We start from the raw sequence: 24,044 nt of genomic DNA on the forward strand, positions 1-24,044 counted from the left end.
GCGGTTCAGTGGAAACTGATGCTCGTCATGGCAATGACATTAATGGTTTAGTAGCCTGCTGCAGAGCTCAGAAGAGAGACTTGACTACAATTTCCTTGAAGGTCTAATGAAGACACATCAGCTGTCTAATATGTAGGCCTATGTGCTCTGCCAACAAATTAAAGCACAGAGAATAAAAGTTAAGAAGATGTTGGCAGCATGTTTTAGACTAGCCTACACATAGGCCTGTCAGTAGCCTATATAGGCCTATAATGAACATCTTCCACCTTTTTTCAGTAGGCCTATTTGATAGGCTACTCGTTGGTATGCAATTAAATAAATAGGCTATCCAAAGTTTTTAATGAATTGCAAAATATCAAATATTATTCTAGATTTGAGTCTGGATTTCCAGAAAATCTGCCTGTCTAGTAAAAATGTCTATGCTAAACCACACATCATTTTCTGTTATGATCTGGTCTAATGTTATGCTGGTTTGAATGCTATTCAATTGAGAGGAACTGCATTTGTGACTAAGAATTGCAATCCCTATTCATTGTGTCTCTTTTTCATTATTCTCACCAGTCCAGTGTAGAACTAGTTCTAGTCCTCGGCCCTCAGAGCTGGAAGTGTTCAGCAAAGACTTGATCAGTAACTCCGTCTCTAAGCAACCATCCAAACAGCGGAACTTCCTCTAGTGACAATGCGGAAGGTTTGGGAATTTCTTTTTCATGCTTTTGTAGGTTCACGCACGAATATCAAAATGCTAAGATACTACACACACAGTCTAAGTTATCTCAGCGAACTCATGTTTATTCTAAGAAGAGTTCACACTCGGTTGTCTTAGTTGTAAACTGAAATTTGGCGCATTTTCACTGTTTTCTTTCCATGTCTTTGAACATGGTGCATTATCAAAGAGCGTGCACAGATAGGCTAATAAATGTGTCTGCATTGTCAGAGAATCTTTCAGCTGATTACTAACAGCCTCTGTTTTATCTTGCAATAACTCTCCGTTTTTGAACTGTTGAAGTGTCAAATGCCTAGGGATACGCAGCTGCTTTTCCAAAACATTGTATCGACACGATAACATGCAGTGTCATATTGCAGCTTAAGTACGCTCTTATGACTCAGATGAGGCATTCATCTCGACTTCAATGCATTGTGGTTACAACTTAAAAATAGGCTAATTCCTCGTTCGCCCACTCTGTTCTTCTCTGTGATTGTTTATAAACATTTACACAGAGATTGCGTGCATCATTTCATTGCATCATTTGGCAAGTCATATGAGACAGTAATCTGCACGGATGATGTTTAACGCTGACATATCACATGAAAAAAAAAGATGATGACTGATCATCAGGTGTGAATAGACCTAATGTTGTGAAGTTTGTGAATAGCTTGTTTTGTTCAATTGTTACACCCACTTTTCTTTCTTACAGTGTTGCAGCTCCAAGTCAGAAAATGGAAAAATGGCCATCACAGCTGTCGCTCTTCAGGACCACATATCAAGATCCTTGCTCCATAGCCTGTCGCTGAGTGACCCAGTGAGAGACAGACTGAGAGTGAAAGGCCCAGGCCGGAGACCCTGTCAGAGAAACGGGCACGAGAATGGCAAGCCACAGCAGCATCCGTCTGCACAGAGGTCACTGGAGGGGAGGGAGTACGTGTTGGACGCAGCACCGCCACCGCTTACGCTGGGTATTCTTTCTCTTATTCTGTTACGCATAGTTTAGAATAAGAGTGTAGGAATTAAAATAATACATGCTTAGGGCCTTTTTACTTGAAAAATATTCAAGTTCGATAGAGTTTTAATAGAAAGTTTATTGCACTAGCTCTGCAAATGAGCTTGATATTTTGCTGCACATCATCTACAGTACTGTAGGTCTACTGAGAATCCCAGACACTGGTAAACGCGCCAATGATCACTTTTTAGCTGATATTTCTGCAGTTCCTTTGTATTTTGTGTTGTTGTTGTTCAAAGTGCTTTGGTCTGAAGGCCACGGCCATGTGTCTGTCTGTAGCCCAGAAGCTGGGCCTGGTGGAGGCTCCTCGGAGGAGGCTGTCCGAGGCGGAGTGGGAGCAGGTGAAGTCCCGCTCCGTCCAGGAAGGCGACTCCACACAGCCCTGTGTCATCTGCAGGGAAGAGTTCTGCCTGCAACCACAGGTACTACACACCTGCCACAGCCACTCAGTCTTATTTTTATTTTTTTTTAAAGATTATTTTATGGGGCTTTTTATGCCTTTAATTGGACAGGACAGTAGAGAGAATGACAGGAAATGAGTGGGAGTGGGGTGGGGTTGGGGTGGGATCCGGAAAGGACCACGGGGCGGGAATCGAACACGGGTCACCGGTGTACGGTGCCAGTCGCGCCACGGCCGGGGCCCACTCAATCTTATTCTGCCATAAGCATGTAAGCCAGTGGTGTAGTCTACGTAATACGCAGGACTAAGCAGTATACCCACCTTAAAAGCATCGCCATCTCTGTATACACACTTAAAATGACTTTTGGTTGATCACAGTATACACACTACAGCTAGCTACAACATATCTACTACATCTAACTAGACTACACCACTGATGTGCGCACTGTATTAGACTAAGTATTCAATGTTGACTATTGTGTATTTGAAACAGGAGGAGGTTGTAGAGAAGCACAAGAATGGGTGCAATTAGATTAAAGATGCAATTATGTGGGTTGGGATATTCCAATGAAGGGGTTGGAAGAGCAGTAAACCTAGTTATTTTTGCAAAGGTGCTTGGCAAGTGAAAGATGACTTACAAGGTAGACTGCCAGACCAACATTTTGATAAAAAAACAAACAACTGGAACAGTTTTGATAGTGAAACATTTATTGGGTTGTTGGCGACACGCCATCACCATTGTGGACCTGCTGCATATAATGCAGCATTGTCAAGTCCACAAGTGTTGTGAAGCAGTCCAAAAGTGTGTGAGACGCTTCCTGTCACTGCTATCTGTTGGTAGCAACACTGGCAAGCATTATTATTACATTGATCATTTTCCTACATTGTCTTCTAACACATACTAGTAAAAAGGTAAAAAAAAAATAATAATAAAAAAAAAGAACACCTGTGAATTGGAAATGGTCCCCCTTTACCTGCACAAATATTCATTTATCAGTCTGTCCTGTGTGCGTGTGTCTGTGTGTGTCAGGTCTGTGTGTGTTTGGGCCTTAACCCTTGGTGAATGGCGTGCTTACTCTGCTTGTGTTTGGTGTGGTTTCTCTGAGAGTTATGCACTGTAACCGTTAAGGTATGTTGCCATGACTCAATGGCTGTTGTATTCTCCCAGCGTACACAGAGATTTTTTTTTTCAAAGACACCTCTTCTGAACACTCCCACACACAACCCCTTCAGCACCCCCCAACCTACACCCCCACCCACCCCATACCCAAACCCAGTGCCCCCACCCTTGGTTCCTGTATGCTCTAATCTGTGTGGACAACTGTACAAATTTACCCATACTGCCTTGTAACTCAACTGTGACGTGATGATGTAGCAATCAGTGGGTTAGTGTGAGGGGGTCATTCACTGGTTTACACCTTTCTGATCCCCTTTTAAGATGCCAATCTCCACAAGAATGCAAGGGAGAAAGGGCTGCTCACACAAAGCACAGTTGCCATAGATGCATGTGTAAATATTAGTTTGAGAGAGGGGGGCGTTTGTGAGGAAAAGGGAAAAAAAATGTTAATTAGAACTTCAGGCAAAACAGGGGACAGTAACACAAGACAAGAGGCAAAGCTGCATTTATTTACATCAAACACTATGCGCTAGCAATGTTTCGTTGTGTGTGTCTGCGCGTAATTAGCATGTGAAAGGCGAGCCGTTGGATGTGTATTGAGATGTGCAGGTTTCTGGTAGGTGCACCGAGGGCTTGCTCCACACAGACAGGCCACACATTCTTTCTGCGTAGTCTGGTGGTGGTGGATTTGTGTCTTTCCTTCATGAAACCTGGCTGTTTTTTTCCCCCCTTTTCTCTCCTTCAATCATGTTGTGGTGTCGAACTCTCTTTGTGTGCCTACTGAGTGGTGTGTGTGTGTGTGTGTGTGTGTGTGTGTGTGTGTGTGTGTGTGTGTGTGTGTGTGTGTGTGTGTGTGTGTGGTAGGACCTATGCAGTCTAATGGCTTTTGGAGCTGTCGGGTATAGATTGAGCTCCATGGGGTGCCTCCTCCCTCCAGTGATGGAGGCCAAAAACAATGAGAAATCAATGCAGCCGCCACACACACACACACACACACACACACACACACACACACACACACACACACACACACACACACACACACAGTTATTCCCCTACCTTAGCCCACCACTGTGCCAACCTTATGAACACACACACACATGCACACACACACACACACACACACACACACACACACACACACACACACACACACACACACACACACATATATACAGAACTCACAAGTTGTGTACTCACAAACACACACAGCTCTCAGCTAGCTTTGCTTTCCATTCTTCAGCAACAAAAAAATCCTCACACTGACATTCAGAGTAAGTAAACACATATCCATATACACCTCCACAATACACATATCCACATCCACACCTGTTCCCGTACACACACACACACACACACACACACACACCCTCAAACACACACACCCCAACACACACACCCCAACACATACACGCGCACACACACACACACACACACACACACACACACACACACACACACATAGACACACACAGACACACACTCTGTCTCTCGCTCACACACATCTCACAGGACTAGACAAAAACACTTAGAGGAATAGTGAAAACCAATCTGTCCTTCTGCGTGCCCCTGGGGCTGCGCCCATGCCAGGATCATTTAGAGGCTACAAGGCAGCGCATTGATCGCTGCGCCCCGTGTTTAGGGAAGTACTGGGCCAAACAAAGAATTAGGATTCTGCTGCTGCTGGAGTCAGTTGAGCATGTGTACACTGAAGGAGTGTTTCACGTTTAAATTGATGATAACACACACGCTTGATAATACTGCAGACGCTTAATTGCGTATGCGTTCATTGTAATGTTACAGTAAAATGATGTCTGTTCTATCTTTGGGTAGGTGCTGCTGTCATGCAGTCATGTATTTCACAGGGTAAGTTGAGAATTTTTTTTATCTATCAATGCATTCATCTTTAGTAGAAATACAAGCCATTGTTTTCAAAAAGATCATGATACTTTTCTCTACCCTGTCATGTGCAGTCACAAGTCATACTTTATTGTCTATTGCAAAATTTGCTCAATTGTAACTATACAGTTATTCACACACTTATTATCAAATCTGTAACCATATTGCTTCTTGCCTCCTATATAACCCTAACAAAGCACCAGTGTGTTGGAAGTAATCATCATGATCCAATATGTAATTCTCCATTAAACGGTTTAATTATCCCATCGCAAGGGCTATATAACATATCTTGTGACCATATTTTCTTGTGTTATGAAATGTGTGACAAAGCATATCTACTAGTGGCTAAGCGGCTTGACCATGGGGGCTTTATAGTTGTGATTATAAAACACCACACAGATAGTGTACTATATGATTGGCTTCAGGTAAGCACAGGTGGTTATGATAGATAGATAGATAGATAGATAGATAGATAGATAGATAGATAGATAGATACTTTATTGATCCCCAAGGGGAAATTCAAGAAAATGGTTATGGAGACACAAGTAACAGGAGATCATACCTGAAATAATTCATTCAAGTGTTGCGGGTCAGCCTGTGTGCTGGACCTAAGGGGTAATAGTTAAAGTAGTATGCTAAGGTTGTGAATGCGCTAGCCCATCCGGAAGACATCAAACCCGTATGGTGATAGCCGCCAACGTCAGTGTTAGCGCATCCTTCTGACACAAGCAGGTCTGCTAGTGTGAGTGTCTGAGTGCCGCCGGTCTAACCCCCGGGCTGTCCCCGCAGGCCTGTCTCAGGGCGTTGGAGCGCTACTCAGGCAAGAAGAGCTGCCCCATGTGCAGGAGGCAGCAGTACGAGACCCGGGTGATCCACGAGGGCGCGCGCATCTACAGGGAGAAGAGTGTCATCAGGTGGGGACGCTCAGAGACGGACGACGGGAGAACGCCTCTCTTACGTTTTCTCTCACAGCTTTTCTGTGTCAATACTGTAATCAAATATGTGCCATTTCACCACTTTTAAACAGATTCACCACTTTTAAACGGATGACTAAGATTCGTTTTGGTGATGTATGCTATAAATGCCACAATGCTGTAGCCATAAGAAACAGGATGTGATGTCAGAATAACACATTGGGTGAAGAGAGGGACTACAGTATAAAAGATGTGCTGGAGTAGAATATCTCTTCTGCTGTTACTTTTGCTCCCCAGAATTCAGGCATGGTGGAGGGGCTGTGTCGCTCGGAGATGGTACCGGAACGTCCGCCGATCTGTCCCACCAAAAGACAAGCAGCTGAGACAGAGGTTCTTCGAGACCAAGGTGAAGATAATTTTACAGGCAGCCATAAAAAAAAGTTTAATACTGCCTCTCATGCAGCGTTTATACGTCCTCTCTCGCTCCTCGGGCCTCGATCCTCACTGATCTACATAAAGAATGATGGTGGGAAACAATGGGATAGTCTATCCAGTGTTAGTTATAGATCAGTGGGAACGCCCCTCGAGGATCGAGCATCGAGGATCGAGGAGGCATGTTGAGAGGCACCCATAGACTCAGGACATATTCACTCACTGGGTCAGGTCTGCTCCAAAACGTAATGGACGTATCCTCGTAACGTGTTACACCTTTCCACTAATTTGAGTGAAAATCAGGCAGGTGGTTTTAGAGTTATCCATCTCACATACATACAGACAAACAGACAGACAAACTGCACTTGAAACGTATAATCTCGTCGGCGGAGGTAATAACCGTCCAGGGCTGAAGTGGAGTCTCAGTCAATCACACTAACCTATGGTGCCCCCGAGCCCAATCGAACGCACACCAGATCACAATGAGCCTTTATGCGGCCGGCGGGGTGGGCTGATCAGCTGCCTGCATTCCCGTGGCCCGCGCTCCCGCTGCGAAAGAGGCTCAGGCTTTCTCGCCGCCTGATCCTGCCGGACGTGGACATTCCTGACGCATTCAGCCGCGGGACGCCGGCCCGCGCTGACGTTGACCGACTGACGCGGGCAGACGAGGACGAGAGCGGGTCCCTCCCTGCCCAGGGTCTGGAGGTGCAGGCTGTGGCCCGGGGTGTCGCTGGGGGGGCAGGAGAAGCGGCTGGGGGTGGGGTGGGGTTGGGGAGTGGGATGGGATGGGATGGAGGGGGCTAAAGACTGGGGAGAGTGCTGGCAGGGGCAGTAGGTGGTGGTTGGGTGGTTGTGTGTGTGTGTGTGTGTGTGTGTGTGTGTTTGTGGGGGGGGGGTCGAGAGCCTGGCCGATTGAAGCAGCTGAGGAGGTCTTTGATGGCGTGTGAATTATACACTGTTTGTAAACTCATTAGGGAGAGTGTGTGTTTCGGTCAAACACGCTGGACATTCCTCGGGGCCAGACACAAAAGCGGGTCCAGCGCTGGAGTGTTTACCTGCCAGGCCCTGGCTCCAAATGATTTGGGTTTTGTAAATGATGGGGGGCTGGGCATAACAGGGCTCATTTTTCATGCCTCCCTCCCTCGGCCGCCGGGTTTTGGTGTTTTTTAATCAGTAGAACACACACACCAGCTGTGCGAAAGGTTTTGTGGTCTGTGGGGAGAGCCAGTGAAATGCACATAGAAAGGGGGTCCAGCCGTTTGTTTTGGGCATGCCGGAGTGGAATGACCCCAGATGTGACAAAGTGACACATTCCTTCACTTTTCATTTTCCCTCAGAACAAAATGTTTTGGTATCAGCAACCATCCGGCTACCATCCGCTTTCACACAGCATTTGTTTGCTCAATATTGCTGATATTCCTGGCAACAAATTTAATATGATTGTGACTTAATTTTTTTTTTTTTTTAAAAAAGGCCTTATCAGTAACTAAACATTTTCAGATTTATTTGGTGAAAAATTGAGCCCACCTTATGGCAGCCCTGTCTTGAGGGCATTAAGTGACCGCAGCCAGTCACACAATGCAGCAGCAGTAGCAGGCGCTAACAGGAGCAAGAGCTGGGCTGAGGGGGCCGCTGGCCTCTGCTCCCCCGCCGGCCCAGCAGGGAAAGGGAAGATTGCCATCTAGTGAGCTCCACCTGTCCCTCGGACGTCTGTGAGGTGCCACTGGGGTGGCTTGGACCTGCCAGGTTCGGCTCAGGCATTTTTTAGGGGAAATTGATTTTTGTAAGGTTTTTTTTTTTTTTGTGCTGGGACTGGGAGGCAGTGCAAAATGTTAGTCTTATCATTTTTTTAAATTTAGGTACATATGTCATTAAATATACAAATACGTATACAAATTCCTGTGTTGTTTAAATAGGGAGCAGTGTAAAGTTAAAGATGAAGATGGTATTTAGCATGGACTCACTCACAACAGGCCACAACAACCCAGGCCAACTGATTATCAGACGGTGGTGTTATCACTGCTCCACCACACCCGGATGACTAAATAAACATTTAGTATATTTAGATATACATTTCTGCATATATCTGATGAGTGGTGTAGTTTTCAAGGGCAATAATGAAAAGAATAGAAAGCTCAGTTTGAGTTTTGAGGTGGGTTGAATTATGTATTCTCAATGTGCTTGTCCAGTGTCCCTGTCCTCTGTGTTTATTTTTCCCAGTGGACAGAGACAATGTGAGAGACACCATTAGCTTGAAATGGGATTGATGCGAGGTGACATTACCTTTGTCTTGAGTAAATGTATGAGTGTGGATACAGTATGATTGCGCGTGCGTGCGTGTGTGTGTGTGTGTGTGTATGTGCATGTGTGTGCGTGTGTGTGTGTGTGTGTGTGTGTATGTGCATGTGTGTGTGTGTGTGTGTTGCGTGTGTGTGCGTGTGTGTGTGTGTGTGTGTGTGTGTGTGTTGTGCTGTATATGTGTAAGTGAGTATATGCGCGTATGTAATTCGTTGCCCCTGCACCTCCAGGCGAGTGAGTGAGCGTGAGGCGCGAGGTGCGGTGCGTGCCCCTCAGCTGCCCTTGAGTGGAGGGGGGGGGGGGGGCCGGGGCCGGGGGGGGGGATGGGGGGGGACCTGTCTGGCGCGCGGAACGGGGAGCGGGGAGCGAGGAGCGTGCTGATGGATGGGGTAAAAGACACGAGCGCCGCCGTCAATCTGCCGGCCTCTTAATCAGCCTGAGTGCCTCAGGACGGGACGGGGGGAACGGGCTCACCCCTGTCATCTCCTGCCCCACCCCAAATCAGATGATGAGGAGCAGTGTCCTAACCTCACCCCCCCCCCCCCCCAACACACACACACACACACACACATATTATATATATACAGTACAGTACATACATACCCACTCTCTCTCTGTCACCCAGACACACATGCTCAATCACATACTGTATGTGTCTCTTCCAAACACGTACACACACACACACATGCATATACAGTATATACACCCCCCCCCCCCACCCCCATTACAGAGACACACATGGACATACACATACAGTATGTGTATCATTCCAACACACACACATGCTTGCAAATGCACGTGCATATCGACATACACACGTGCCCACCCTCACCCTCACACTCACACGCAGACTGTCAAAGCGATCTTCTCCCTGCCAATGTCTATAAAGCTGACTTACAGCAATACATAAACCGTCCGCCCCCCATTTATACGAGCCAATTAACACTGTCCTTATACATGGTGACCGGCACTGACAACTGTCCTGTCTTACACATGGCACTGGAAACGATGTGTGTGTGTGTGTGTGTCAGTGCATCGATGTCTGTCTACGTTCTGAAGGGGAAGGGCGGATCAATAACATTTACAGTCATTTTATATTTTGCTGGCTTAAGGTTGAACTGGTTTTTTTTTACAGAGATACCTCCAGTTCGGTCTCAACATGTGAGTAGAGAGAGAGAGAGAGAGAGAGAGAGAGAGAGAGAGAGAGAGAGAGAGAGATTAGATTAATGAGAAAAGAGGAAACAGACGTCTGACAAAAGGCCTCCCCAGATACCCCATCAGCGATTCACTTTTCACTTCTGCTTTGTGTGGGCTTTGTCGTCGGTCAACACATTAGGCAGGGAAACTGATGAGATAAAGACTCTCACCTGCCACCCCCCACCCTGCCCTCAGCTTTTGTGGAGGCAAAGTTCACCAGCCCTTGTGTTGTTTGTCCTCACCAGCAAGGCCTGCCCGTAAGCCTGGTCTGTCTGAATGGTTAACGGTTGTTTAATTAGCGATAAAAACATGGCTATAAACGACTGGTGATGTCAAAGGAACAACAATAAGGACCTGACAGTTCTTATTTGTGTGACTGTGTGTGTGTGTGTGTGTGTGTGTGTGTGTGTGCGTGTGTGTTTGTGTGTTTGCTGTAAAGTGTCCAACCTAAAGCGTTTCTCTGTGTGCCTAAGCCTGTTCCTACCCTGTAGTCTGGCTCCTTGGGTCAGCTCACAGCTGAGGAAAACAACTCCTGTTCTCGTGAAACATGCTTTTGTTTCCTCCCCCGCAGCTCCAGGAGATGAGTGACAGCCTGGTGCAGGCCTGCCGCACGGACACAGAGGCCTTCCTGACCGACATCGACCACTCGCTGGCCCAGAGCCGCCTAGTCTTCAGGAAGCTGGACACAGAGTGCGCTCCCGACGCCCAGGCCCTGGACTGGGAGCAGGTCAAGGAGCAGGTAGGACTCGACTCCTCCTGGGTCTGACGGGGAAGCTGCACTGGGCACGTCACTGAAGCGTGTGTTGCAACAATTAGTTTCCACTGTTATCAATGGAACTGGCTACACCAGTCTTCTGAAACGATTTGGACGCTCTGCGAAGTGCTTCAGTTGCAGAAAGGGTGAAAGAGAGAAAGAGTGAATGGAAAAACGTTGAAGAGAACAGAACAGTCATTGACGCGCTCACGCACACACACACACACACACACACGCACACAGACTTCGCCAAAATGCACTCTATCAAAGACCATCTCGTCAATGCCTAATCCCACTTCGATTCACCATATAGCTGTGCCATTCAACTTTCGACGTGCCAACACTTGCAACGGAGAAAGAAAAAAAAAAAAAAGAAAAACTCGAACGCACAGATGTTCTGTCGGGAATATCAAAAAAGAAAGGAAGAAAGAAAAAAAAAAGAGCAAAGCAAAGGCACGGCTGGGATGTGACGGCCCTCCTCCCTTCTCTCCCAGACGGGGTTGAATGAGTGGGCATAATCCGCAGTGTTTACAAAAAAACACCGGCAGCTCCCGTGGTGCACGCTAGATCTTTCATCGGCCACGAAAAGAAGTGAAAAGGGAGGTGAGATTTGCCGTGCTAGAAAAAGGGCCCTTATTGTTGTTGCGCGTCCTGGGAGCCTTTTTTTTTTTTGCGCCAGCCAACGGCATCTCGTTCACAAATTGCTTGTGTGTGTGTGTTGAGTGGGGGGGTTGAGGAGGGGAGAGGAGAGGTAAAAGAGGTCAAAGGCAGGGCAGTTGCTCAACCTCCACCTGTGCGCTGTGTGTTGTGAGTGAGAGAGTGAGAGAGAGAGAGAGAGAGAGAGAGAGAGAGAGTGAACCTCACAGGTTGTTTTATCGCAGGGTCCGATCATCAGCGCTCACACCAAGGCAAACACAGGAAGCCGTGCCAAGCTCATTATCAGACGTTTATGAAGCGCTCTAAAACCCCCCGAGCTGTGCGCACTGTCTGTCCCCCGAGTGAAAGCAGGCGCTCGTTCGTTTAATGATTAGCCTTGTGCCAGTGGTAAACCACCACCTCACACACATAGTCGCTTTCCTGCCATAAATATGGCAAAGCATAAATCCTCTCTTATCCGACCAGTCTGACATGCTGATCAGGGTTCTACTGTATGTACATGTGTGTGTGTGTGTTGCTGAGGAAGTTAAGTGGAACAGTCAAACGGCGAAGTCAACCTACTTTCCCCTTGCCACGTGACACGTCTGCACACCGGTGCTTTTCAGCTTCATAAAGAGTCTTTTATGAAATGAAATGAAAGGTCAAAGGTCACACAGTGTGTGTGTCAGCTGTAGTTGCGATCAGCGATCAGACTTGACCACTACTGATCACATCATCAGGGATGGGCAAAAATACATCTAATAGAATATCAAATACCCTAATTCTAAGTGTAGCAAAAATAAAGTAGAAAATACAGTAGCCACTGTATCAAAATAAAGTACTGTATTTTGAAAATACTAAAAATAATCTTTAAAGGATGAAATCACTTGATGAAGTGGGCAGTGAGAGCAACAGCTCTTCTCTGCCTAGGAGACATGCCATACATCTGCAAACAGTCAGCAGATCAACTATGCTGACCTGCCTGTAACATCTCATAGCCTACCGCATCCGAAATACACCCAACAAATTACAACTGAAAGCAACCCAATGCATTTCTATTTTCCTTAAAATAACAGCTTCAAACTCATCATACACTGACATATACAGTAATATAGAGAATGAAACCTCTGACATTGACAATGCGTGCCCAGAATGATATTGCACTATGTGAAGCTGTTGATCAAGTAAGACCTTTTTAGTTGGTTTTTAACTCGTTGGATACTGTGTAAGAGCTACTGTAAATGGCGTTATAATGGCACCAGTGACATATGGATGATACATGTCATGGGACAACCTTTTGCACAAATGTTGCCACAGGCAAACCACATAGAAACCACAATGGAAACCACAAAGGATTCCATGTGTTCCACTGACGAAAGTACTGAAGAAACTGATGCTTAATGTTCTCAAGAAAGAGGGGATGTACTGTAAGTCAGTAAGCAGATGTTAATTTTATATAGCGCCGTTCTAATGCAACAGAGTGCATCTCAAAGTGTTCAAACAGGATGCCAAGCGGGGGACCAAATGACGCAAGGGAAAAATTCAATTTGGAACAACTTGGGGTTTAAGAACCTTGCTCAAGGTCATTGAACCCACCACTTCTAGGCTACTGCATCCTAGCCCAGCTCCTGAACCTTAAATTAAAACAAAAGAAATTAAAACAAGATGTTGGACTTGCCAGTGTATCCAAACCTGCACAGACATGAACAAACAAATGAACAAATAGGCCTGATAAACAGTAAAGACTTAAACTCCAGGGGCTGAATGGAGCGGCATGACATACCCGTAACCCAGCACCCTTATCTTAGATATTTAGGCTATAACAAATAATAAAATGTAAAAAAAAAGACAACAGTAACAACTTAGTAATTTTCCCACACCCCACCGTGTGGGTTGCTCATACACACAATGTACTGTATGAGCAACCTACACGTTACTCATCGACTATCAATATCAGATGTGTGGGAAAATTACTACTGCCACCAGTCAGAGGCCACATTCATTGTTTTGCTATTTATATGTCATCACATCACCAAAAATATTGGTTTTACCAAAAATATTTGGCAATATTTTTAAGCTATAAAAATACACACCTATGAAGTATTTTGATACGAAATATTACAAAGCCATTTTCTTCAGCTCAATAAAATACAAATGAAAAAATACTATTTTGTATATGAAATACATATTTGAAATACATATATTATAAATACTGCCCATCCCTGACCACCATCAACATCTTCATCCTCATTTTAATCATCTTCTTCATCATCTTCAGTTATTCATCTAAGTTGCCAAGTTCCAATCATCCAAGTTTAAGCAGCCATTTACATGCCGTTCTCCGCTCCTCCTCCTCCTCTTCCTCCCCAGGCTGTCCAGAGGGAGATGCAGGACTGCCCCATCTGCCTGACGCTGCTGCGGCCCCCCTGCGCTGGGCCCGGGCGGGGCAGGGTGACCCGGCGTGTGCTGCTCCTGTCCTGCTCACACCTCTTCCACCAGCCCTGCCTGGAGGCCTTCGAGCTCTTCTGCCCCGAGACGCGCCCCACATGCCCCCTCTGCAGGGCCGCCTACAGCAAGCGGGTGCTGTGAGGTGCCACCCTCGCCAGCCTGGTCGCCTAACCCGCCGTTACTGCCGAATATCTTTTGCTGTCAATTTCATTTAGGTTGGTTGCATATTGACCAGCAGTTTGCTGCATTGCAGTCCCGTGCTGACTTTGATAAAGAGAAATATGTTCTTTGTACGCTGTGTCAGTTTGCTGAAATGTGACATGACTTAGAGAGGTATGTTACAGGAAATAATTTCCAGTCCATTTTAAGTGTGCGCACACACACACACACACACACACACACACACACACGGATTTAAACTAGCTGGGCATGTATCCCAGACTTATTTACCGTGTAACTGTTTTATTGCAGTGGAACTTGCGGCCTTTCCCGGGCGTGCGAGAGAGAAGGGAGGGGTGAGAGAGAGAGAAGGGGTGAGCGGGGCAGGACAGGGATGGGCTACTGACAGGCCCTCAGCAGGCAGTGCAGACAGCAGGTGGGGTTGTGGTTGGGGCTAATTGCCTGATCCTCCGCCTGCCAGGCTGATTACCCCGGCTTGGCAGGGAAGGCAACGCAGCGCGGCGCAGAACGCAGACAGGGACTTTCTCTAGCATCACACCTTCAGCCTTTGATGATGAACGGAATAGGACCGGGGGTGGGTGTGGGGAGGAGGTGGTGGTGGGGGGCTTTGTTTTTCATGCCACTATGAAGAGTTTCCCGCTAAGCATTATTATGGCAACTGGGGTGTTTTTAGTTTATGACGTAAACTGATGTTCTCGGGGCCAACAAGGCTTACACTCTGCGGGCAAAAACAAAAAATGGAATACAAGGTTTTCCTCAAATTGCAAAACTTTAATGTAAAGTGGTAAAATTGTAAATGCAGATGTCATCATTTTTTTATTTTACAACGCTTACAACAAAGACAAAAACACAACATAAAGAAATGAACATCTTTGCAAAAAAAAGTACATTCACATATGTCGCAAAACAAACAAACAAACAAACAAACAAACATGCATAGACATGACAGATAGCCACTTAGTGTGGAATTTGCGTCTCTAATGACCTGAAACTACTGTAAGGCAGCGCCGAGGCATCACTCTAACCAGACCTTTGCCAGTTTAGCCACCAAACGTCGCCAGGCTTTAATGGTGTTTAGCTGCATAATTGTTGGATGAATGCGTTGATCAAAGGAAACCGTATCTTTCCTCAACATCCAAGGGGCAACCCTCATAACCTCCAAATGAATCAGTCTGTGGACGATCCTCACAACCTATGGTATTATTAATCAGCCAGTGCTATTGATATGGTTAAAAACAATGTAGGCTTTCTGGTTCATTATTAGCAGTCAGCCTGGAGTGCTTGGAAAGGTGAAGGAAGCACACAAGCATCTCCACCACTAAAATACTGAATATACAGTTTGAGGAGGGCTTTGTTTTTTTTTGTTTGTTTTTTTTATCCCCCATGAACAATTGCAGCTGCAGGGGTTGCTAATAGTTTGTATCGTGTGCTGATGACAGGGGAGGGCGGGATGGACCATAGCAAAGAGGCAAAGAATAACCAAACAGAAACACACACACACACACACACACACACCTTGGAGTGATCATGGCTTGGAGAATGATCTATCAAGTAGCTCTGCCAGGACGGAGGCTGGGGCAGTCCAGTATGTGTGGTTTCAGCACTCCCCTCCTGTCTTCAGCCGACTAATAAAAAAGGATTGATTGGCTGCACTGTGCCATCTCTTGGTTTTAAGTCCTAATTACCAAGCCCCGACAAATTATTATATATATATATAAAAAACACACACACACACACACACATACATTACACACGTCTACACTTGTACTAATGGCCAATCAGAGTGTGTATCAAGGAGTTTGATATCACTATGTGCAGTTTTAAAAAAAAAACTACCTGAAGCAGTTCCACTGACCTCCAACTGGATTAAACATTAACAATAAACATCTTATTTTCACTTTCCCTCCATGTCTTTTAAACATACGGCATTCACATTGTGCAATAGAGAGAGAGAGAAAAGGGGGGGGGGGGGTTGAGCATTCTTTGTACATTTTTATCTAATCAACGCATTTACCATCCAAGTTACTTCACATACATCAACCATACAATCCTCACAAAGACAGGTCCATCTGTAAAGTTGGTGCCGCATGTTGTATTTTTTGACTGAGGTATGTCTCTAAATATCTTGTCCTTGTACATGGTATCATCACAGGTTTAAAAAGTTTAGTCAGCCCCAGAGCTTCTCTTTAGAGGTGAGTAAAAGTATCGAGTGACCATGCCTGTGTAAATACAAATTTACTGTTCCATTTCGAGTGACATTTTAGTTTTTTTCCTTTTGGCTTTTTTATTTTCAATTTTTTTTTAAAATTATTATTTGGCGTGCCTTATAGTTATACTGCGTTTCATTTTCACAAGAGGGCTTCACAGTGAATTTGTCCTTTTTTCTGTAAAAAGTGCACAAACAGACACACTGAAATGAAACACAGACATATCTGGAGTATACACATATAGACATAGACTTCCATTCACACAAACACCTTCCCCTGTTAAGGCATCAGAGGTGAAGTTTTCATGAAAAAAAGAAAACGCAGATTTTCACACAGCCAGAATAAGAGAGGCATCTACAATAAAACACACACGCACACACACACGCACAGGCTGTACAAAGGATCAAACACTCACATAAGCTCAATACAAAAGGTGAGGCTTATATACAGATAAATACAACATTTACAAGAAGATGAGGTTTGTCTTCAGGTAATCTTTTCCAGCCAGGAGTGAAGAAAAATGAGTGATATGATACTATGAGTTATAGTGAACTATTCACATTGTGTATGAACAAAAGTATACACAAACAAACCAAAAAGAAGTTGTGTAACAAAAAAAAACATTACCAGGTGACTGAGGAAAGTGAAAAGGATTGCAACAGAACAGGCTCACATTTGTTTCACATTAATTGTCTTCTGTGGGAATGTCTAGAAAGAGCATAACCTAACTTTGCTCTAGCGTGAGGTACCAGCATAGCTTGGCACCCAGCTTCCGGTTTCTTTTGACCATCATATGGATGACCACTGTGACACACACACACACACACACACACACACACACACACACACACACACACACACACACACACACACACACACACACACACACACACACACACACACACACACACACACACACACACACACACACACACACACACACACACACACACACACACAAATACACTATCTCTGCTCAAAGGTGCAGAACAAACTGAAAAAGTGTGCCTGTAAAAAAAGAGAGAAAATACCACTGCAACCCCTAAACCTATGAGACTGATTCAATAGTGTGCTAATACGTCGTCCCTTTACAATGTAAAGACCTCTTTTAGTCACCACTGGGTGTGACAATGGAGTTCCAAGGGACTGTCTGTTATACACACACAAGTAGGAAGTACAATGCCAGTATTTTCCTATTGTTTCCTTCTTTTTCATTCATTGGCTGGGTGCGTGGAGCTGCCAGCGCTGATTGGTGATCTGTGACCTGGCTCCAGTCTTACTGGCCAATAAGGTCAGGACAGACATCACCGACACCGACTTGGCTCACAAAGTTATCTTGCCCGTCCCAATGTCGCAAGAAAGAGAGAGAGAGAGAAAAAAAGTTTCCTAACAATCAGAGCACAGCAGCGCTAGCTCCCTTGCTAGGCTGAATGCCCAGTACCATATACATTCCTAGCCAGAGGTACTCTAGCAAAGCCGGAATGCAAGTGTCGAGCTCGCTAGGTAATGGCTACATAAATGCTTGCCATGGTGACATTCAGACAGTAACATTGACGTTAGGTTGGCTCATTCTTCAGCTGGGGGACATCTAACCATTGATGAGCTGGCCATTGATTTTCAGCCAGTCGTTTGTTGCAGCAACAGGCCCCCAGGTGACTAAAGGGGATTTTTCCATGTTAATGTGCAACACACCGACTAGTGTTAACTGGGGAAGGTATCCTAGGCAACTTCCGCTCGGAAGTGAGCATGTACATTGAGAGAGAAAAAAGGCTGGTTGGTTAAGTAGAAAGCATCACGCAGAAAAACAATGAATGAAAGCATTACGAATGGCAAAGTCGTTTAAAAGCAAGCTTAAAAAGCACCCTTAGTGTACGATAAAATACATTATCTCCTTGCCACTCCACAGAACAATGTTGAAATGGTTGTGTAGTAGTCGCACAAGACTTCTAGAGATCGCAACAGCCGTCACAAACCACACTGCGATAGGCTCACTGACCAAATGTCAAAATGAGGGAATTCAGTGTGGTGTGTTTAGCCTGCAGACCGTAGAGATCGCACAGCTTCTAACAACAAGTACCCTTCTCCAAAAAAGTATTTATTTTTCCTAACTCTGCATATGAATATTGAGGAGTCCCACATGCATATGCGTATGCATGACCCCACCCCCCACCCTAAAAAAATGTAGTGGTGTGCCTGACCGGCTGTAAATATCCTGGCGAAAGCATAGAGGAGAGGGCAAAAGAGTGACAGCAAGAAAAGCACACAACAAACAACAGCAACACAAAGCGAGTGCTGAAAATGCTTCAGGATTTCAAACAAAAAGAGATAGGGAGAGGAGAAAAAAATGAAGGAAAGACAGAATAGATAGAGAGAAGAAAAGATGGTACGGTTAGCATATATACAAAAACTAAATAAAAAAAATAACAAAAAGTAAACAAAAATAAACGGTGAGTCCGTCACGAAGAATAGCCAGTAAATGTGTCTTCACAGAGAACGTCACAAAAGGAGGAGTGGAGCGGAGCACAGAGTGTGGCCACGGCAACACCAGAGGAGGGGAGAGATGAGGAGGACCACAGTGGAGTCCATACACACGGATAAAAAAGAAGAATGGGGGAAGATTCAACGTATGGGGGAGAGAGAGAGAGAGAGAGAGAGAGAGGAGTAGAGGTTTTTTCCCTTTTCCTTCGCCTCGATTCCACTCATTCATCCAGTCCCTCTTCTGCCGTTCTTCCATGGAGAGAAGTGGAATGTCATAAGACTTCTGGGGCGGAGTTCTCACCAATGTCTGTTACCCCTTCTCTCTCTCTCTCCCTCTCCCTCTCCCCCATATCCTGTACGGATCTTCCTCCCTTGGTGACCTAAGGCTCGTTTGCCAGGGTTCCTTGTCCTGCTGGTGCGGGTGTAGCCACACTGGGCCGGCGCTTTGCCCATCTCTGTGTGTGTGTGTGTGTGTGTGTGTGTGTATGTGTGTGTGTGTGTGTGTCTAAGTTTCAGCCGGTGCTTTCAGCCGGTGCTCTCCATCACTGCAGTGGAGGAGTCGCATTCCACTTTCAACAGGTGTTTGGGTGCATTCATGTCAAAAGTCTCTAAGTCTGTAAAATGAATGTGTGTGTGTGTGTGTGTGTGTGTGTGTGTGTCTAAGTTTCAGTGTGATGGCCGTCCCCTTTAGAGAGTCTTCTGGTGGCCGTTGGCGGTGGACAGCTTGGCAGACTCGGGGTCAGTGGGGCTGTATGACAGGTTGAGTTTATCCAAGCCTGCGGAGAGGGAGATAAGGCAGAGAGAGAGGGGGAGAGAGAGAGAGAGAGAGAGAGTGGCAGAGGGAGAGAGAGAGAGGGAAAGAGGGAGAGAGAGAGAGAGCTCATTTTAGCCGGTCAGCACCATAGACAGCAACAGCAGCAGCAGAATCGTGCCTGACATTTCTCATCACACTCACGCACGCACACACACACACACACACACACACACACACACACCATCTCTGACACATACACAGAATGATTTCAGGCAGACTACTTTCAAACACCATGGCCTGTCCTTCCACCTCTTTCTCCTATCTTCCTCCCTCTGAAGCTGGAATGAGATACTGTATTTACTGATGCCACACACACACACACACACCCCTGCCTCCCTATCACTAACTGTGGTGGGAAGGCTGCAGCTCTATCCTCAGAGTCAGTCTGGTGTCAGAAGGGTATGTGACTCAGCCTCTAACTCCCCTTCGCCTGCCAGCCACCACACACACACACACACACACACACACACACACACACACACACACACACACACACACACACACACACACACACACACACACACACACACACACACACACACACACACACACACACACACACACACACACACACACACACACACACACACACACACACACACACACACACACACACACACACACACACACACACACACCATTGCCAGGGTTAATTACTATTGCCCCTCAATGAGCAGACACATTCACAGACGCTCACAGACCGTGTGTGTGTAGTATGTCTGAGGCTCTGTAGAGGACTGAGACTAAATGAGATACAGCCTCTGCATCTGCATACCTGAGAAATGCCAACTCAATCTCTCTAACAGAGTAAGGCATGGCATTTAGGCATCCGCAAGAACAGGCTTGCGTTTATATGGGAACACTTAAAAGAGCAACTGAAATAGCAAATGTTTTATTTTCTAAATCTTTATCTTCTATACTCTACCTGAAGTGGTCAGGGGCCTGACACAGAAAACTGTTACAGCAGTTTCAGTTACTATGGCAATATTCCATATATTTTAGCTACTCTACCAGGGGCAGCTCTACTGATTTTGCACCCCCTAGAGTGAAGAGTAATTTAGGTAAGAAGTCCTTTTTGTATGTAGCAACAAGCCTGTGTGACAGGTTGCCAGGAAATCTAAAGATGGTCAGAAGTTTAGGAGTCAGGAGGTTTTAAGCAGGAACTGAAAAAATGGCCAATCTTAGTATATGCCAATCTTAGTATATTGTTTTTTTGTATTATTTACTGTATTGTTTAGATGGTTGTATTTAAGATGGTTGTGATGATTGATGCTTGATCTGCTGCCCCCCCCCCCTCCCCCCTCAAGGGACCACAATGGAAATAAGCCCCAGGGCTTTATTGTGTTATCCTGACTTTGTTTTGTTTTGCTATCTTAATGTATGGTGCAAAGCTGTATCATATCTTATAACAAAAAGGGTCAAATAAAATCAATCAATCAATCAATCAATCAATGTCCTCCGATGGTACCTAAAGCTTTGAGCAGCTCCTCGCGGATGGCGGAAGTGAACTTGCGCACCAGGCACAGGGTCGTCACCACGGCGAACAACAGGTTGTAGGACAGGACGATGTAGAAGTTTCCCAGCCAGTTGAATCTCCCGAAATCGCCCAGCAGGTCGAAGCGGGTTATTCCTGCAGAGAGAGAGGGAGAAGGAAGTGACCAACAGTGACCATGGGGAATGCTGCGTGAACACACACAAACACGCCAAACGGCTAATGGCCTCAATACACCAAAACAACTTTGACAAGATTTGGGAAAGATTCTTGAAAGATTGTAGTTTTTTCACTAATGCCCCCCATTCAAGCTTTACTAAAAAGACTACAATCTTTTAAGAATCTTTCCCAAATCTTGTCAAAGTTGTTTGGCGTAAGGAGGCCATAAGAAGATGAAGTGTATGTGATGATGCTGTCTGTCCGATTTACACTTCACATCACATAGATAGATAGATAGATACTTTATTGACCCCAAGGGGAAATTCAAGACATACAGTACACAAGGCAGTCTACGGGTGCTGGAGCTGACAAATGCTCTCCAACCCGTAGGTACTGTAAAGCACGGCGCTGTTGTGTTCCCACAGCCATTTTAGTTCTACATTACATTACATTTGGCTGACACTTTTTAACCAAACCCACTTACAACATGGTAAACAGTTGAAACCTTTTGAAGCAATTCTCACAACAATTCTAGGATTCTTTTTTTTTTTCTTTCAAAAAGGTAAAATGCAACAACAATAAGTGCATGAGTGAGTGCAGTTTCTAAACAAGTGTCAGTTCTAGTCTAGTGGTAAGTCTAGGGTCAGCAAGTTGACTAGTTGTAAGTGGTGTCCAGTCTAGCACACAGGACGCTGTGCAAACAAACGAGTCGCGGGCAGGGCCGCTGTTTGGGTGCGAGTCACCGTGCCGACTCGTTCCGCTTTATCTCTTGGCAGCTCCGCGGCGGATTAGCGGCATCACCTCCGCGGACCGCCATGAATGATGGATGGAGCGGCGTGGCCCAGTTAGCGTGCAACACCCGGAGAGCACACACACGCACAAGGCCCAAACAATGCCGATAAAAAGAAAACACACACAGACACGTACACACACACACACGAGACACTTCAATGTGAGTGTACCACACCTCTCACTGTGCATTTCAAAGAGGCTCCGACCGTGGGATTTAAAAAAAAAAAAAAAAAAAAAAAAAAAAAAAAAAAAACCTAGCACTGACAAGCAAACAAGACAAAACACAAGGATAAATCTTTTTTTCCGTACACAGCAAAAGCACAAGGATATGTCTTTTTCTACACATTCTGACCACAAATGTTCTCCTGTGCTTTTAAAAAGCGCGAGGCTAATTTACTGATTAGTTAAGAGCATAGGGTCAATGACGGGCAAGCGATCCCACCAGGAGGATAAATGAATTGGGATTCTGCACCAAACCCACGGCAAACCACAGAAGTCGGGGGCACGGTAACAAGTATGACGTATTTGTTTTTTGTTTTTTTGGGTGGGGGTTGGGGTTGAGGGGGGGTTTGTGGTGGGGTGGGGGTTTGAGAGTGGAGCTGCTTCCGTAACCATTGCCCGGCGATTAGATTAGCTGATCGATTCCCGTCCGGATAAAAGATGCCTCTGCAGCAGCTGTAAGCAGTTGGCATGCGAAGCGACGGGGGGCCTTTAGCAAAATTGCCTGAAAACAACAGAAAAGAGAGAGGGAGGGGGGTGAGATAGAGAGAGAGAGAGAGAGAGTGTGCGTAAGAGAAAGAGAGAGAGAGAGAGAGAGGAGGAGTGTAAGGAGAAAAAAGAGAAGAGGGCTGAAGTCAACGGTGAGATCACCTGGAAGGACGAGCCAGTTCAATGAGGTTCTGATGTAGAGCAGTTGGATCGTATTGTCAACGTTCTTCCGCTGCTTTCTTTCACTTTTGGCACCGAGGCCAACGGTTGGAGCATTTTAAACAGTGCTTTTAGAGAGATAGATATTAAAGAGAGGGAGGGAAGGAAGGAGGGAGGGAGAAAGGGATAGAGGGAGAGGGAGAGAAAGAGAGCTCCCTCCTTGACAGACGAGGAGCCGGGGAGGTGAGGTAATCAGCCCATCATAATGCTTACAGAAAAAAAATGCTGCGCAGCAGAGAGATAGGGAGAGTAAAGAGAGGGAGAGAGAGAGAAGAGAGATAAGGAGAGAGAGTGAAAAGAGAGGGAAGAGAGAAGGAGAGAGAGAAGGAGGGAGTGAAAAGAGAGAGGAGAGAGAGTAAAAAGAGAGAGAAGGAGAGAGGATGAAAAGAGAGAGAAGGAGAGAGAGGGAAGAGAGAAGGAGAGAGAGAAGGAGGGAGTGAAAAGAGAGAGGAGAGAGAGTAAAAAGAGAGAGGAGAGAGGATGAAAAGAGAGAGAAGGAGAGAGAGTGAAGAGAGAGAGAAGGAGAGAGAGTGAAGAGAGAGAGAAGGAGAGAGAGTGAAGAGAGAGAGAAGGAGAGAGGATGAAAAGAGAGAGAAGGAGAGAGAGTGAAGAGAGAGAGAAGGAGAGAGAGTGAAGAGAGAGAGAAGGAGAGAGGATGAAAAGAGAGAGAAGGAGAGAGAGTGAAGAGAGAGAGAGAAGGAGAGAGAGTGAAGAGAGGAGAGAGAGAGAGTGAGTTCTGTACAGCAGCAGATCAATAGTGTTTGTGGGCTGCTGTCAGTGAGCGCTGGCTGGGCTGAAGTGGCGTGAGGAGCACCTGCTCTCTGTCTTAATGTCAGCCATCTACTCTACCTCCCCGTCAACCACAGAGAGAGAGAGGGAGAGAGAGAGAGAGAGAGAGAGAGAGAGGGAGAGAGAGAGAGGGAGAGAGAGGGAGGGAGAGGGAGGGAGAGAGAGAGAGAGAGAGAGAGGGAGGGAGAGGGAGGGAGAGGGACAGAGAGAAGGAGAGAGAGAAGGAGGGAGTGAAAAGAGAGAGGAGAGAGTAAAAAGAGAGAGGAGAGAGGATGAAAAGAGAGAGAAGGAGAGAGAGTGAAGAGAGAGAGAAGGAGAGAGGAGAGAGGAGAGAGAGTGAAGAGAGAGAGAGAAGGAGAGAGTGAAGAGAGAGAGAGAGAGAGAGAGTGAGTT

The 24,044-nt window shown here is 45.8% G+C and overlaps 2 protein-coding genes across 3 annotated transcripts in view; one reads left to right on the forward strand and one right to left on the reverse strand.

Annotated features, from left to right (window-relative positions):
- Positions 1-664: 664 nt before the first annotated feature.
- The window catches only part of rnf32 (ring finger protein 32), a 39,964-nt gene continuing 16,584 nt past the window's right edge, over positions 665-24,044 (forward strand). The window contains exons 1-8 of one of the 2 annotated variants that reach the window (XM_062521262.1): positions 665-688; positions 1,416-1,674; positions 1,998-2,140; positions 5,069-5,101; positions 5,924-6,048; positions 6,346-6,454; positions 10,547-10,714; positions 13,736-14,194. In XM_062521262.1, coding sequence (XP_062377246.1) covers positions 680-688; positions 1,416-1,674; positions 1,998-2,140; positions 5,069-5,101; positions 5,924-6,048; positions 6,346-6,454; positions 10,547-10,714; positions 13,736-13,954 — 1,065 coding nt within the window. In that variant the 5' untranslated portion in view covers positions 665-679 and the 3' untranslated portion in view covers positions 13,955-14,194. Of the gene's footprint in view, positions 689-1,415; positions 1,675-1,997; positions 2,141-5,068; positions 5,102-5,923; positions 6,049-6,345; positions 6,455-10,546; positions 10,715-13,735; positions 14,195-24,044 lie in introns of those variants that run through there. The other variant, XM_062521263.1, reaches the window with a different exon arrangement.
- lmbr1 (limb development membrane protein 1) overlaps positions 14,744-24,044 on the reverse strand; it is a 53,306-nt gene continuing 44,005 nt past the window's right edge. Inside the window, exons 16-17 of the mRNA XM_062521261.1 lie at positions 20,961-21,122; positions 14,744-19,454 (exon numbers count right to left, since the gene is read on the reverse strand). Of these exons, the coding sequence (XP_062377245.1) occupies positions 19,366-19,454; positions 20,961-21,122 (251 nt within the window). The 3' untranslated portion in view covers positions 14,744-19,365. The remainder of the gene's footprint in view (positions 19,455-20,960; positions 21,123-24,044) is intronic.

This window comes from Sardina pilchardus, chromosome 19, assembly GCF_963854185.1.
Source record: "Sardina pilchardus chromosome 19, fSarPil1.1, whole genome shotgun sequence".
Taxonomy (NCBI): Eukaryota; Metazoa; Chordata; class Actinopteri; order Clupeiformes; family Clupeidae; genus Sardina; species Sardina pilchardus.